The following is a 17,041-nucleotide window of genomic DNA, read 5'->3' as shown; positions in this document are numbered from 1 at the left end:
AGTAAAGAGAAGTCTTCTGCCTTCACTTTTGTGCAGTGAGAAGGAAGTAAATCTGAGAGTAATCAAATCAGAAGACTGTAAATTCTGTTTGCTACTGTTTGAACACTTGCCTGTGCTTGTCCAGCATGACACCAAACATCCCACTTTACTTCAAAAGCACTCATGTAATTTACTTTTAGAGGAAAAAACTACCTGCTGACATGGGCAGCTGGGTGTAGATGGAGTTCACAAACACACCACCATCAGGTTTGACCTCCACGATCTGATAAGGAAGAGAAACAAAAGGCAATTCTGTGAATCTTAGAATGGTTTGGCTTGGGAGGGACTTTTAAAGATCATCCAGTTCCAACCCTCCTGCTGTGGGACACCTTCCACTAGGCCAGGTTGCTCAAAGCCCCATCCAGCCTGGTCTGAACACTTACAGGGATGGCACATCCACAGATTCTCTCAGCAACCAGTCTCAGTGTTTCACCACCCTTATGGTAAAGAATTTCTTACCAATATCTAATCTAAGCCTGCCCTCTTTCAGTTTGAAGCCATTTCCCCATGTCATATGACCTTGTGCCCTAGGAAAAGGTTCTTCTCCAGCTTTCTTGTAGGCCCATTTTAGGGACAGAAAGGCTCTCATTTCAGGGACTAAAAGTCTCTCCAGAGCTTTCCCTTCTCCAAAATGAACAACCCCAACTCTCTCAAATCTTTCCTGATAGGAAAGGGGCTCCTATGTGTTCATCTGTGGCCTCCTCTGGACCTGTTCCCGCCATGTCCATGTTCTTCTTACACTCAGGAGCCCAGAGCTGGATACAGCACTCCAAGGGAGTCGTCCTAGAGCAAGGCAGAGGGGAAGAATCCCCTTCCTCAGCCTGCTGGCCACACTGCTTTGGATGTAGCCCAGGCTGGCCTTCTAGCATGCCAACCATGAGGAGAACCCCAGTGATATTAACTAAACCAGCATTCAATAAAAAGGTAGATCTTTCTGATTTCACCCCCTTATTTCTACTTTGTACACTTTACTAATTTTCCCTGCCAGAAAAGAATTACTTTTAAAGAGACTTTCTCGGCTTTTTAGGGGATTACATAATCTTATTTTCTTTGAACACATCTTAGTGATTAATTACATCACTAACTTTTGTAATCACAATTACTAACCTTGAAGCTTATGGTCTTTTCCCATCTAATTGGCAGAGAAAATAGCTTTTTTTCTGCTTTGTGAGTACAATATGTTTCTTAATGAAATTCCACAAAGCCAAATTTATGACTGATCTGATTTTCATAACAAAATTCACTTCTTTTCACTAGATTAAAAATATCATCTACTCATCATACATATGCTGAAAAGCTGACAAGGAAATGCAGCTGCCTGATGATTATGCCCCAGTTTCTTTTCTCCCCATATTTTTATTGTGCTTATTTTGCATTCTTACAGTTTGTCCTTTATTCATATTGAGGGTCACTGACTTTAGGCAGGTCTCAGTGTCAGTCAGGCCACACTCACGTAGCTCTGCCAGGATGGTAAATTTTTCATCTTTACAGTCCTGAAAAAAAAAAGTCAAGTTATTTCACAGAAGACTAATTACAGAAGTTTTACCTCTAAAATTTTCTCTCAATTCTGAAAAAGTATTTATTTTTCTGGAGAAGATACAGACTGTAGCAAATTCCAGAGCTTCTTTGGCTGAAGATTCAATTTTTCCCTGTTTGAATTATTAGGAACAATAAATGTAGAATCTGGATTTTATTGATTGTATCCATATAGATCTCAAGATGGAGATCCACATTCATATTTCATAGTTTTATTCATAACAACTTCTAATGTTTTATTAAATTCTATTGTAACTCTTGTCTTTCTGTAGCTGGTATCAATGATAGACAAAAATTTCTGATAAAATATGTTTTAGGTGAACAGTAACATACAACATTTGATTTCCTTTTACTGAATGGTGCAGATGGGGAAAAAGGAAAGCAAACAACAAACAGGAAAAGCTCCTAAAAGATCAAAACATTTCACCTACACATGTCTGTAATTAAATAATTATAATAATTTCCAAATTTTCTATTTCTTTTGAGTTATTTTTAAATGTTTAAAAACATTTAAAAGCTAAGTGAAATTAACTTGAAGTGTTTTTCTGTATTTAAACTCCATGAAAAGGGAAAAAAGGCTGTTTTATAATCTTTATTTTTAAGAACAGTTACTGTAATTTTTAGAGTTGTACCATTTGGCCAAATAGCGTATAATAGAGTAACATGGCAAAAATTACGCAACCCAGTAAGAGAGCTGGATTGGTTGAACTGAAGGTTGCGCACTAGGCAAATTCTTAAAAAGACAGTGCTCTTCAATTACTCTCTCACAGAACTGGAAATTTTCCAGTGAGCATGCAGTTGCATGACATCCTAATAATTAACTGATGATTGGCAGTGAAATGGCATCATAGCAAACATCTGGCTAAGTGACAGGGAAATTAATGTCTGTATGTCAGAAGTGCTAAGTTTCGTAAGTGTTGATCAAGATCATATTTTCTTTCTATAAATCTATGAGGCTTTATGACCTAGAAGTATCCTCTGAGTCCCACCTTAGAGAGGACATAGGTGCAGTCTCCGTGGTGATCGTAGTACTTCTTATCATAGGTGGAAATGTGGGAACCTCCCACTACAGAGCACGTTCCTGGGCAGGACTTGTCTTGGCAGCTCCACTGGCCCCCATTACAGGTACTGGAAGAATAAAGTTAGGTGAAATCAGTAACAATGGTCCAGAACAAGACGACATACGCTGCTGTTAGGTGCAGCTGCTTTGCTATTGCTTTTCCCTTCAAGCTGTGGTTTGACACACAGGTTTAAGAGTTTCAAAAACACGGCAAACTTGTGATGCAACGTATTAAAATCAGTTTCTCTGATAACCATTCTCCTTGTTTATCTAATTAGTTTCCTTCTTTGGACAGGTGAACTCTCCAAAACAGCTTTTGGATAAATAATTGTGTGGATTTTTCAGGTAACATAAAGCACAATGTCAAGTTAAAATATTTCCTGGGTGGTTTGGGTTTTTTTTTTTGGTAATACAAATGTATCATAAACTAACAAATAAGAAAAGGTAACTCCACATCTGCTCCTGAAGCAGACTATGTCTATTTTCAAAGCTGATATGGTGGTGCACAGGTACAGGATTAATAATTGGGAAATTGAGCTTGTATTGTGTCATCCCTTGCTTTGTCCAAAGAAAATAAATATTTGCAAATACATTAATGACTACAGCTTCATTTCCCTTGGAGAATTCCAAATGTTTGAACAAAATAAACAAGGAGGAAGCATTTTAATTGACTGGTGAGAAATCTAAACATTGTAAATCCTTGCTTTGATCACCATGAGATAGAGTGGAAAGCTAGTTGCGGCTGTTGCTAAATAAAACAAATAATATTCTTTAGGGGTGCTTTGGAAATGTAGCAGTCAAATACACATATCAATTACCAATGATGTGATTGCACATAATAAACTATTTAACCCATTAAACATATGAGAGGAAACAGTGAGTTAGAAAAGAAACAAAGGTTACCAAGTCTGGCATGGTTCTGAAAAAGAAGCTCCTGTAGCATAGATTTTGCCATTGTAAATACAGGAGCACTCCTGCTGGGGAATACAGCCAGAATTGTTGATGTCATCAAATACAGTCCCTAGATTTAACAAAAAAAGAAAAAAAGACAAAGCCTTGATCAATTCAAGAAGCATTTTCTACACACCATTTTATTTGTTACAAATCCTAAATATTTTCTTAGCAACAGACCTGCAGTTGTGAGTGGACACATCAATGCTGAGGACAGCAGGACTGTCAGTTTGCTGAGGGAAGGATTCAACCTCTGTATTCTTAAATTCCACTTGCTCTGAAAGAGGGACTTTCAACCAGCATAGGTGGCTGGTTGAAAGATTGGTCTTGATTTCTTTGCTGTTCTTTTATCCTGCTTTCTGCATATTGCACATGTATCGGCAATTAATTCAGACATCTTTTCTCAGCTGACACATGACAAATGCTTGTCACTGGCAGCTGTGAAAAATACAACTATACGAGGCTTAAATCCCATGGAACCTACAGGTAAATTCTTGTTCTTTGAGATCAGAGATGTGAGTACTTAAGGACTTGCCTGTGGGGCAGAAACAGCCATCAATACAGTGTTCTTCACAAAACAGAGATCGTTCAGGATTCGTGCATGTATCAGTACAGGGGGAGTTGCACTCCTGGTACTGCATGTTGTAAGGACACTTCTTGGCTGAAATTTAAAGGAAGAGAGTTATTTTTTTTCAGTCAAAAGTATTTCTAGTTCTCTATACATTTATATCCATTTAAGTTTTAAAGCTAGATTAAAAAAAAAACCACACCAAACTGCAATTGACTATAGCTCCCACAATTTGCAAGTTTAACCACCTAAATCCCTATTTTACAGTTGAGATGTGCATTCCATGACTCTGGTGCTGAACTGGCTCAATGACTGGATTTCTGTGGACAGCAAGGTAATATCCTCAGAAAGCCATAAAGGTCTGTTTCTACTGAAGGCTCCCTTCCCTGTGAACACCTGTACTGCTAGTGAAATGTAAGACCCAAATTCCTAAAGCTTTAGTATATTTGCATTTTGAGATACCATCAGAAGGACAAATAGCATCTCATGGGCTTTTTTGTTTTGGAGCTGGTGACAGTATCAACAGCTACCCCATAATCAAGTATGTGTTTAATCAATACAAATTTGTCACTATCAAGCAAAAGGAGATAAATAGATGATTAGTCAGACAATCACTGTGAAGATCCAATCAGTTAACTGAGAACAACTAATGCTAGGGCATCATAAGGAAAAGAATCAGGAATACAAGCAAGCAAGAAAGTAAGTATGTATGCCTCATTCCTCTTTCTTGTTTCTCCTTTATTTGCTTCCTTCACCGTACCGGTTCATTAAATTACACTTTGATTGTCATTAGAGTATCCATGTTAGTGTTTTGGTAGTGTTTAATTCAGTTTGCATTAAAATCCTTAGCTCTTTTGCTGAAGTCTTCATACTGGAACTTATACATCAGAATTTTCTAAAGGATTCAATCTTGAACAGGCTGTAACTCCTCCTGCACCCTCAGCATTATTTGAGAGCTTCTTGTTGGTGAGTTACTGAGCATGAAGTAAGGCTGTCTCCAGTGATACTCACGGCACAGTTTTGAAGTTCTCCAGTCCAGGGGTTGCCCACCAGCATGAGCACACTGCCGGGAGTACTCAGCAAAGGTGTCACAGATGCATGAGCTGTTTTTAGATTCTTCAGAGCTGCACAAGTCATCTTGGCAAGCCTTAATGTAGTCTTTAACATCAACTAGGTCATTACAGTCTGCAAATGCAGAGCTGGTCAATGTTTTCTCACATATGTCATCCTTTGGAGGAAAAAATAGTCAAGTCTCAGTAAATAGAAAGAAGTTGGGGGGGTTGGTATTGTTAATTTTTGTAATTATTATGTAACATAATCTTATAGCTCTCTTTAAGTTGTTGTTGCCTGAGGACTTTTCCTATTGACCTGTATGAAGTTGTAGAAGGGAACAGATAAATTTGAAAGAAAAATAAAAGGATAGTCAAAAGATCCTTACAAGATTATCAGAGCAGTTATATGTTGGGATAGAAGTGGAGTCTTCACAGTGTTCTGTTGGCCCATCCATTTTCTGCAGATTCCCAAACTGCAAGGCTGTCATCTTAATATCTGTAGAAAAGAAGTTTAATAATGCAGATCAGAGGTTTTTGTTCAAAGTAACTGCCTGTTATATTTTTTTTCTCTCAAGGACTGGGGTCAAGGCTGGCCAAGACAGTTAGCTCCCTTAAGCCTTTAAATGTGATCATCACCCCTTCCAAATGAAGCACTACATTACTACCTCGATTTACTTTGTACAGCACCCTGGAAAAAGGAAACATTGGAAAACAATTCTCAGCCTATTACATCTAGATGCACACTAAGATTTTTCCCAAAAAAATAACAAACCCTTTTCAGATTATATTGAGCCTATTCAGGGCAGAGGAAAAAAAAGATCTAAACGGGAATTTGGACAATGGAGACTGTTGTAAGACAAGGTTTAAGAAAATGTTCAAGCTGGGAATAGTTAAAAAGATAAGATCTTACAAAGATTATGCAAATCAGCAGGGAAATGTGGATATACTGATTGTGAGACAAAAATGAAACTTATAATTGCCTTTTGTTTTACTGAATATATTTCTATATTTAATTATCTTATGAGTGCAAATCTGCTTATTTTTGTGGAGTTACCTGATTACTTTTACCAGCATGGTTTACGACTGTGGCAAGCAAGAGATATGCAATCAGTTGTTAGCACCAGTACTATATTTACACTCAGAGCATTAATTTACATAATCTGATCTCTCTACTACATAATTTTAAATCGAGATTGAATCATATCTTATGGGTAAACCATTTGACAGGATGGGAAAGAGGAATGCTGATGATGTCAGCTTGTTGGAGATCACATAAACCTTTTATTTTTTAATTTAAAACACTTACCGTTTGAAATGAACTCATTGTATATGGGAAAGCCATTGAAGTCACCACAAAGTCCACAAGTCTGATTGGCATATTTCTCATTCAATTCCAGCTAAAATGATGAATAGTAAGTTGATAGAAGTTAGTATAAATATTCTAAAGTATATTCAAAACCAGAGAAAACAGTTGTACTTGCTCTCTTAGTATTTCTTGTCAGATCTGTAGAATTTTATTTAAAACATGAAGGATAGAATAAAGACTCAACTTAGATTTGATTGCAGAGTCCAAGCTATTGATACTATTGACACAGACTTCAAATTTCACTGTACTATCTTTGCTATTCTTAGCCACTTTCTATTGATTCTTCAGGAAGAAACACAAATCCACAGAAAAAAAATGAAGGCATAGGAGAGTGAAATTCAGCTAAAAATATATCTTTGAAGGGGTAATTAGGCACTATAATAATACCAATAGCTAATGATACAGTGAAAGTGATTTTTTTTTAATCCTGTTTTAAGCAGATGCCTACCATCCACTAGGTATAAATCCATGTAATTTTCCTTAGGACTACCTGGATACAAGCCTATGTTTACTAAGAAAGAATTGCTCAACAGTAGAAGATAAGAAGGCAGTAGCAACCCCCTAAACAGGTAGAGCCAGGCCTAATCCAAGATTAGCTCTGTTCTCTGAAGGGGTAAACAGATCCAGGAGCAGTTCTTACCAGAATGCTGTCCTTTTCATTCCACAATAACACAACACCGATTTTGCTGCCAACTTTCAGATAAATGCTGCTCTTCTCTATCGTAATACTAGATTGACTGTATGGCAGTTGAACTCTGGGAAAAGGCAGAAAGAATGCTAGTTAGCTTCTGATCCAAATGTTTGATAAGAAGGGAAAGTCTTGTGGTATCTGCCATCTGTAGGAATTCTAAAATAGTGCATTTTTGAGAAAGAAAAGCAATTGCAAAATTAGATGGTCCAGCATTATCAAATATAGATTGAAATTTGGATCCAGCTTCTCTGAACATTTCATCCAAATTTTATTTTTGAGGCAATCCTTAAGGGAAGGATTTATTTTCTATGACAGGAATTAATAGCATTTTATTCATTATTTATTTTGGTTAAATTGTCACATCTATTAAAGGACACATAATTGTTCCCACCCCCTCCCTTCCCCCCAGGCACACCAAAGCACTTGGCAAGATTGGGAAAAAAAAGCCTGTGGATACCTAAGAAGTGTTGCGAGTGAACTTACTTGTTGCCATCGACCATGACAGCATCTTTTGTTAGTTCGGCAACGACACCGTCGAGTTTCATGGTGATGCGGTTGATTGTCGGAGTGTTTGCCTCCACTTCACGCCTAATCTGGATGTTGAAATCCTCATAGGCAGCGTTGCAGTGGGAGGCAAAAACGTAATTACAGAGCCCAGGGAAGGTGAATATGTCCCCGTCGAAGGTCTTGAAGTGGAAGTTGCCCCATGTGCTGCACACACGGCCATTGTGAGCAGAATTAGCAGCTGTGAATTAAGACTGGCTGTTAAAAATGACTTAAAATCCCCAGTCTCCACATGGGGAAAATCAACTTGTCCAAAGCTTCATTTTCTCACGGAATGTTTTTGCCTGCCTAGCTCCATTTGTTGTTTTCTATCTAAGCACTATAGAGCTGTGTATTCATTCATCATTCATATCTATCACTCATATACCGTAGAAATGGTTACAGTTATGTTCAGCTAGAGCTTAATTAGTCACCTTCACTTCAGCTAAGACAACAGTTTATTTCAAATCACCATGTTTCTCCTCTGAATTACCCATGGTTTCCTTTATCAGTGCCTTTCCCCATTTATATTAAAGTCTTCTGTCTCTACCCCCTAAAACGGAACACTTACTGAATACACTTCGTTTCCTTTACTTACATGTTATTGCTACATTTGTCAGCAGTGCTTGGAAGATGTTGAAGTTAGCTGAAATTCCGAAAGAAGCTAGAAAAGAAATAAGAAAGAAATCAAAAACTAGCATAACAATACCTAAATTTGCATGTAGGATAGACCCAGGAAGGACTAGAGAGTTAATATGCCAGACCCAAGGAAACAAAGTTAAGCCTGTTTTATTTTACACCGGTTAAAGTAGATAGTAAAATTTGAACTCAGGATACTTAAGTCATAAGAAATTGCCTTCAGCTGTGATGGTCTGCATTTTTTACATGTTAACTTTGACCCTTTTATGAAACTATGCTTCATTAGAATATTGGAATTCCTCCGAGACATGGAACAATACAAAGGGCTAAGCTGTACTAAATTAGCTTCTTACTGCTACAAAAGCATAATTTCCTTCTCATTACACCTCCTCTTTCTAAGGAGGGAATAAAAACCTTAATTATCACCCTTTCCCTGTTTTATATTTTTTCTTTTAAGGGGCTGAAACCTCTTCAAAAATGGCCACACATTGGTTGTAGAGGACAGACATAAATCATTACATGGTAAAAGTCAGCGAGGATGGGTTGCCTTCTTGGTTTCCCAACATCGGCCACTGATTTCACAGCAGGCCAAAGTGGTCTCACTTCCTCTTTTTAAAAGGAACCAAAAATCACTTTGGTTTTATATGTACATGTTCATGCAGATATGCACACAGCCTCTGCAAACACATCTATTTTCTTAGTTAACTATGATTATACAAATATAACCATACTGTGTAATGTGTGTGTATTTAGTAACTGGTGTCTAGTAAATATATTGCTCTTCTTAGAGAGAGAGAGATGTTAATACACATTTCTTTTCATCTGGAACCACTGGAAATATGCTAAGGAGGGTTTTTTTAAGGCATTTTTATTATTCAGTATGGATGTAGCAAATAAATACAAATATACAGTATAAATAAATGTACCATTCTGTGTCTGTAGAAGACCCCCAGAGAACTGACCTCCTGTGAAAAAAAAATGTGAAAAGCAAATTAAGAATAATATCCTGAACCTTTAAAGCAAAGCATTTAGCTAGGATCAGAGGACCCAGATACAACTCCATAAAACAAAGGGGAGAGTCTCCTTTATCTTATCAGAGAAAATGAAAAAGGCTCCTCAAGAAAGCAAAAATGCAATTATAGAAAGAAATGTTCTATTGCAAATACTCAAAGATTCTAATCCAAATAACATATATATTTTGTAATATGCTTTACAACATATTGTAATCCAAATAACATATATCTGCTTTCTGTGTTTCTCTCAAAATTCACTGCCTAATTCTAATTCTAATGAGATTCTAATGACTGGATAACACCCCTTATTTCACTACTGCACTAGATCTCAGTGAAATTGCTCAACTGCTGCTGAATTAGATCTCTAATATGTGAAACAATTCAGGAGGAATTCACAAAATGAAGGCAAATAATTTATTAAAATTGTTGTGTAGAAGCTAGGTTATAAGAAAAGGCATGGAAGTGGTTAAAAGCATCAAGGGGCTTCAACCTTCATCCAGTAATGGTTGTGGATATTTATGACCGTTTCTCTAGTGTCTAAGCATAGGGCCTTTTCTCAGGGAGCAGATGGGAATAGATCCATCACGGATCTAGATTTGCTTTACAGCTGGATTCAAGGAGGTATCTCTGAGGGACAGTACAAGGGCCATAGCCTGAACAGTAACGCAGAAGTAACCTGATGAACCAGGTTTCCTGTTCTACCCATCTACTCAAAGATTGTTCAAAATCACATCTTCTTTGCAGAAAACCTTAATCATCATGCTATAAAGCTATTTGACCAAGGGTTCTTGCTACAACACCTGAAGCAAAGACTTTTGAGAGATGACAAGTATTCTTTGGAATGCTTTGATTCCTAGAAAAAGACTGACCCTGACCTCCTGGATTGACTTTCTAAGGTCTTGGATTTTGTAAGTAAATATATCAGGCATTTCCTGTAAAAGTTGAAGGGCTACAACTTTATTTTGTGAAGGACTGAATGCAGTCAGGATGTGATAACTGTGCCTGTAACAGATTGACTAATAGGTACCTTTAACCTGCGAAGTCTAAATCCTCACAGGATTTAAGTGATGAAATGACTAATACCTGAATCCTTACCTGGATTATGTGAATGAGCACTGTAGGTGTCTAGAGAATTTCTCAGTCAAAGCAGAACTGCCTAAGGAGTTTGGTCTAAGTTAGGCCCCCTTTTTCCTTATACAATAGGTGAGAAGAGTTCACAAAGAACCCCAAGAGATTACTGGCTTTGGAGCAGGGGGTTCTGGGCAACCCCACCATAGCTAGAAGTTGCTGCAGTGTATGCAGTTTCTTTCGGCTCTAAGCTTTTAATTATTTTCTCATTTAACTTTGTGCTTGACTGCTAGTGATGTGCAATGAAGGAACGTGGGACAGAGTTTAAGCATTTTCCATTTCCTGCTCATCTTTGAATATCATAGATAATAACATTAAGTAAATGTATTCACATCATTATAATTTATACTGGATATAATTGATGAAAATATAATTGGTGAAAAAATTGATACAGATCAGGTAAGACAAATACCTCTTTAACTCTACATAATAGGCTGAAGTTTGCTTTCATATTACACATCCATAGGAATCTCAGCAGGCACAGAATCACAGAAGCTTTGTTTATTCTAGTGTGGGAACCTTTGTAACAGAGCAAAATAGATCTATATATGTATTTTGTTCTGTTAATTTTTCTCAAGGAAACAGCAGGAGCTTTTGTTTACTTAGCAAATACATCATTCCCAAGGAAATTCTACCTGCAGTGGTTTGTTTAGCAATTACACAATGCCACATTGTTTACTGTTATAAAAATAAGTGTCTCTCAGTTGTAAGAAATCTACTATTTGATAATTAGGAAACTAACCTAATTATTAAGAATATTTGGATGCATCCTGCAAAGTCTATATCCAGCTGGTAATTATTGTTGTCACCAGTTTATAAAAGTTAATATTTGACACAAAATATAAAGGCAGTCACACGATGTTGGCGGAGATGGCATGGGATGGGACCATTATTCTTTAGTCCGGATATCGGAAAATATTTCCCACTGGGTTTGTTTCAAATAAAGAGGTGTTTGCTGGGCACTGTCTAATCACCACTCATTTGTCAAAGCAGTTTATCAGATCAGCACTGCACAGGAGAAATAACTTTCCTGTTCCATGAATGGCTGCAAACACTTCTGACCAACATTGCATAACTCCAAACAGAAATTTATACTCTAAGAGACCGCTGTGTTTTCAAGCACAATATAGACCAACTGGCCAGTGATTTAGTGTTTATTTCACAAACTATAAAGCAGCCTTAAATTATATTTGCACTTTTCAATGTTTTGAGAATGATATGCATGATAAATTTACCTAGGCAATCCGCAGATTTTAAAATGTCAGCTGACAGGCCAGAAATTACTGTACATGAACAGGACTGATTTATCAAGCTTGTACTCCTGCAAGTAGCTCCAATTTGATTGGTTCCATCAACTTAACAGGGTTACTCATATTAATAAAAACTGCCAAGACCAACCCTGATTCATATAATATTGATAGGTTAAAAAACCCCATCCAAAATAATGGATTGTGGTCTCACATAAATTTCCCTGTCCTGCTCCTACCCAGTATCTGTAATTTATATAAATATTTTGCACAGGGTATTATAAATTAGTAATTTTGCAATTAGTTACTGAAATTCCTTGCCATACGAATATTCCCTCCTGATTTCTTTTGCAAAAGAAGTTGCAAGAAATGTTGAGAAATCTGGTGTTAGCCCCTGATAGATGACAAAATATTGAAAAAGATTGACCAGTGGTCTAATCTAGCAAGTAGAAAATGTAGTGGCTTAGATTTCATAAGAACCATAACAATCATAATGAATTCTAATACAAAATGCAACAGGAATAAAATGCTTTTTTAAGGCATATGGGACACTTGAAAAGCTTACATTTTAAGACATGAATAAGAGTTTTTTTGGATTTGATCTTCAAGGCTACTTTCCATATGTAGTTATAGTAGTATATAGAAGTTTGGTCAATATTAAATTGGTCCTGTTAATAGACAGACATTTCAAATGAAAATATTTAAAGAAATCAGCCACCTCTTATATGAGTCAATTAGTATAGTTGTTTAAAATTTATTACTAGTCTAAACAGAGTATTTTTTCTTTTCCCAATAAAAAAGAAGATTTCTTACCTATTTGATGGATACAGCAAACTGCTAACAGGAAAGCCCATTCTGGTAGCAATATCCCCCTGCCAAACCCCATCTTGAGTGGAGTTTGGCACAAGGATGCTGGGTCTAAACTTGATCAGGACTGCAGTTCATCTGTGCTTTGTCGCTCTTATATAGTAGGTGACTTTGGCTTCAGTCCCAGACTGATTCAGAGAGTGTAGAAAGGTGAGGTTTGGGGGATTTTAGCTATTGAACATGTAAACAGAGGATGCTCTTCCTTCTTTAGGAACTGTCCATTATTTGCATTTTGGGAGGAGTAAATACATTTACGTATGTACATTTTAAGATTCTATCTAGTAAAGAAATTATTGCAAATAAAATGCAACTCCTCCTCCACAAATAACAGGTCCTGGAACAAATTTAATGTGGTGTTGCTTTACAGTTATGCAGATGGATGGCAAGTTTTTCACTACTACAATTGATGCCAGGCAATTCCTTGGCAAAAAAACCTACTGATTTCTGAAGTTTGTGGAATATTTAATATGTGGGGACCCAGCATCAAGAAGTCCCTCCATGGTTATTGGGGCAGCTAATCTTCTTGTTAAAAGAACAGAATAATAACCTTGAAGGGTGCTGCAGTCTCACGTGGCCACTCTGAGCATATCCCAAGGAAACCCCTCTGTGTGGCACTGACAGTTATTAGGCACCCAGCTGAGGAAGATTCACCCACACCTATCCTACATTTGTTAGAGATTGCCTTAAACCTTAAAATCTACTTTTCAGTTCTCTGGTTTTGCCTTCTCATAGAAAACATCAGGAGCGAGCCAGACAGCCAGTCTTGTAGCAGCTTTCTAGGACTAAAAACATTGATTATAGCCTGTGATCATGATTACATTGCTTCAGAATCATTCTTGCTTAATTCCGTTCTCATCCACAGAGTTATGAGGACTACAAATTAGTGAAACAGGCAATGAATCAAGGGTATAAGGTTTGCCAGTAAAGGTTTACCAGATCTTTTTTTTCCTGAGCATTGACTTTTTGCAGTTTTACTGGGCAATCATTTCAAAAGCAGGAACAAATGCATACTACAATAAGTGCAGACAGTATTTCTACTTCTTGTCACTTTATCTTTTTTAGCTTGACATTGGAGGTAGGATGAGTTGCTTTGGGCAGATTTCTGTCTATTTCCTAGGTTAATAGATCTTACTTTAACAGTAAAAGATGGACAAAACTATTCAAAGTTACTGAAACAATTCTTTGAAACTGTTAGGTTTAGCAAAAACAATTTCCAGTGCAGCACTTGGTATATACATCATTTTCCCTCAATTCACCCTCAGCTTTAGCCTCCTCACAGTTTTCCAGAGTGCAGATAACTGATGGATTAAAAAAATCTCCATCATAAAGAATGGAATGAAGACTGCTGCTCAGTGGGGGATTTAGCCAGAGGGATCTGGGAGATATAATTTGGGGTGGGCAAGCCTCAGGAGTAAGGAGAAAAAACCACAAAAAGTAGGTTGTGTGGAGAGGCAGAAAGGAATTTCTTTGAGTTAAGTGGGACAGTTTTACCTTCTACATGTCTGTAAGATTCAGTACAGCAGTGTCTGCTTGTGTTTATCATTTCTGCTGAAGCAGGGGAAGGACACAAATTCGGGAAGGTGTTCTAATTGTAAAATGGGATCACAGCCATAACCAAATTCCCTTGGGTTCTAACCAAAATCCTACCCTGCAATTATACATTTTAAAATATTTCCGTAAAAGAATAGGGCGTATAATACAATACTCCATTCAAGTGTTACAGAATTAAATTATGTAATTTTCTTTCAATTTTTTTTCCAGTTGAGCCCCTATTTCCACTTCTGTTTAGCTCTAAAGAGATCAGAGCCTCACATATTTAGTGCTATAAAATAAATTAAATATAGTTTCTTTATGGAGTGTTATCTGGATTTGATTTCTGGATTGAAATCAGGAGAAGCTTGCTATGGCAATGTTGGGGTACTTAAGTCAACTTTTTGGCCTGCTATAGTATGAAACGTGTTCTCTGACAAAATGTCCAGGATGTTTAATAAAGTTACATCTTCCTAAGCAGCAGTAAGCTGTTGACACACTCTAAATCTGTATCTTTATGCTTCAGCAAACCAGGAGAAAAGAAAATACTGCATTTCCTGCCCATAGAACATTGTTTTATTCTCTGCCAGTACTCCTAATGAATATAAATTCATCTGTACATAGAGAAGGCAAATGGTTTCTTGTTTACGTGACCAGTTAGCTGTATTAAACAAATATACTCTAGTCTCACCTACACAATTAGACAAGCCACCCAAAAAACTTGGCTTTCAGCAACCAACGTGCATATGCCTCTAGCTATGGGCTGTTTGTGATGGTGAGGAGGAGCAGAGCTTGCCTCCCTTCTCAGTTACACCCACCTCTGCACCAGGGGCAGAACAGAAAGTCAGGATCTTCTTGTGCTGCTTTGAAACATTCGGAGAGAGTTTCTTGATTTCCACTGGGTGTATAAGAGCAAGGGAATGCTGATAAAGGGATGAGCTTTCTGAGAGTGCAGTCAATGCTCTTCCTACTCATCTGGTAAAGGTGATGGAGATGTCCATATCTAGGATGATCAGGAGTGTCACTGGGGTCAAGGCTGCTTTCTTTTTTGCCCTGTCTCTTCTATGGGGATTGTTGCTAGGCAGAGTGCTAATATCAAACACTTCCTCTTTTAATTTTCATGCTAATAACTCTTTGTGACCAAAGCAATGCATGTCAGACTTCAATATGTTATTTCACTAAGCATTTAGCAGTGCACGGTGGTTGTACAGAAGGCTGTCCCAGTTGTCTCCAGGCATTTTGCTCAAACCTTTCCATGTTCCTGAGTTGCTTTGATTGCTACTGCTCAGACTGAGATTTTTGATCTCTAGGGATGGTCAGACATGTTCCAGTATTCAGTTTATTCAGTCTTACAGCCTTTCTCTTCCTCTCGACTCCAAGGAGTGGATGAAATTGTTAATAACATTGACAGGTGCTGAAGAAATTCACAGAATTCACAGAGTGACTAGATTGGAAGAGACTTTCAACATCGAGTCCAACCCAAATTCAGGCCACTCTGTTGGGTGGCTTATGAAATTTTGAAAGCTATCAGGTCTTTTTTGTTTTTTACTGATTGCTAGGGGAATCACGTCTGTAGATGAAAGTATCACAAAAATTACAAGGGTTTAAGCAAACATGTTCATTGGTCACAAGAATTGCTTCAAGTGGTTCATGTAGATTAAAAAACAGTTGTTAAAGGACTTCTCAGTTTCCCAGATAATACAGTGAAAAGAGCTTACATAGGAGCAAGCTCTCACCTACAGTTGTATGGGTGGAAAAAAACTCCAGAAGCAAGTTTTGAAGTGCTTTAATAACAGAAGCTTAGCAGCTGTTTTTACTGTTCATTTGTATCAGGAATATGCCACAGTTTTTGGTATTGACTGGCACTAAAACAAAGCATTTTCATTTCCAAGAGGAAATTTTCAGGGAAATGTCAAAGGCAGTATTTATTTATTTAGTGCATTTTTGTCCATTTTGCTCAGTTTTAATGTGTGTAAAAACCAGAAGCTTGTCTTGACATCTCAGTATTAATTCCCATGTCAAAAAATTCAGGATAGATCTGTAGAGATGATAGACATCAGTTATCAGAACGTTATTGGAAATCATTGGAAGTTAACTGCATGGCCAAGGATGTGGCTGACAAATATTCTTCTCTCATTTTGATCTTTTTTCAAAAATCTGTACCAATGGATTGATCACTAAAAGTACCTCTTGTAACAGTCAATCAAATAATTCTGAGGATGGATATAATATCTCCAATTTTACCTTTTTTTCTTGGTTTCTTACACAGAAGTAGGGGAAAAACTTGGGACATTGATTATACTCACTTAATCTAAAATTGCAAATGCCAGATAAGATTTCAATATCGTATATACTATAAATACCATAATTACAACCTGAAGGTAGATCATATGAGGGTGGCAAAGGTAAGCATTCAGAATTTAGGTAGGGGTAGTAGTAAGGCTCTTAGAGAAAACCAAAATCATTAGCCTTCTGTGTTCAAATTACAGCTCCTGTAGAGACAAGAACTTGTACCTCCTCACAAGTGTGATAAACCAGAGACAGCTGGGACCCGGGTTTTGTGCCGGGTTTGGGTTTGTGCCCAGGCACTGTGCCTCAGATCTGTGAAGCCACTGCTTGCCATGTCAGCTGGCAAAATGAAAGAATTGGATTGGTCAGAGACGAGCCCATTGTGGCGTGGAAGGTAACATAACGTAATGACAGCCTGCAATTAACGTCAACGAAGTTGGTATTAACTTAAGCAGAGGATCCGGCACACCCTTTCCCCAAGCTCTGTAGAGGTTTAGTTGCTGTCCTCAGCTTGTCCTGCTG

General features: G+C 37.4%; 1 protein-coding gene across 1 annotated transcript in view; it reads right to left on the bottom strand.

The window, feature by feature from the left end:
- Positions 1 to 17,041, bottom strand: part of LOC102043226 (mucin-5AC) — a 55,211-nt gene that overhangs the window by 26,746 nt on the left and 11,424 nt on the right. The window contains exons 2-12 of the mRNA XM_031055819.1: positions 8,405 to 8,470; positions 7,747 to 8,008; positions 7,213 to 7,327; positions 6,513 to 6,603; positions 5,593 to 5,702; positions 5,166 to 5,382; positions 4,122 to 4,247; positions 3,539 to 3,656; positions 2,565 to 2,703; positions 1,422 to 1,532; positions 193 to 262 (exon numbers count right to left, since the gene is read on the bottom strand). Coding sequence (XP_030911679.1) covers positions 193 to 262; positions 1,422 to 1,532; positions 2,565 to 2,703; positions 3,539 to 3,656; positions 4,122 to 4,247; positions 5,166 to 5,382; positions 5,593 to 5,702; positions 6,513 to 6,603; positions 7,213 to 7,327; positions 7,747 to 8,008; positions 8,405 to 8,470 — 1,425 coding nt within the window. The remainder of the gene's footprint in view (positions 1 to 192; positions 263 to 1,421; positions 1,533 to 2,564; positions 2,704 to 3,538; positions 3,657 to 4,121; positions 4,248 to 5,165; positions 5,383 to 5,592; positions 5,703 to 6,512; positions 6,604 to 7,212; positions 7,328 to 7,746; positions 8,009 to 8,404; positions 8,471 to 17,041) is intronic.

Source organism: Geospiza fortis, unplaced genomic scaffold, assembly GCF_000277835.1.
Source record: "Geospiza fortis unplaced genomic scaffold, GeoFor_1.0 scaffold66, whole genome shotgun sequence".
Taxonomy (NCBI): domain Eukaryota; kingdom Metazoa; phylum Chordata; class Aves; order Passeriformes; family Thraupidae; genus Geospiza; species Geospiza fortis.
This window is presented reverse-complemented; position numbering and strand designations above follow the sequence as displayed.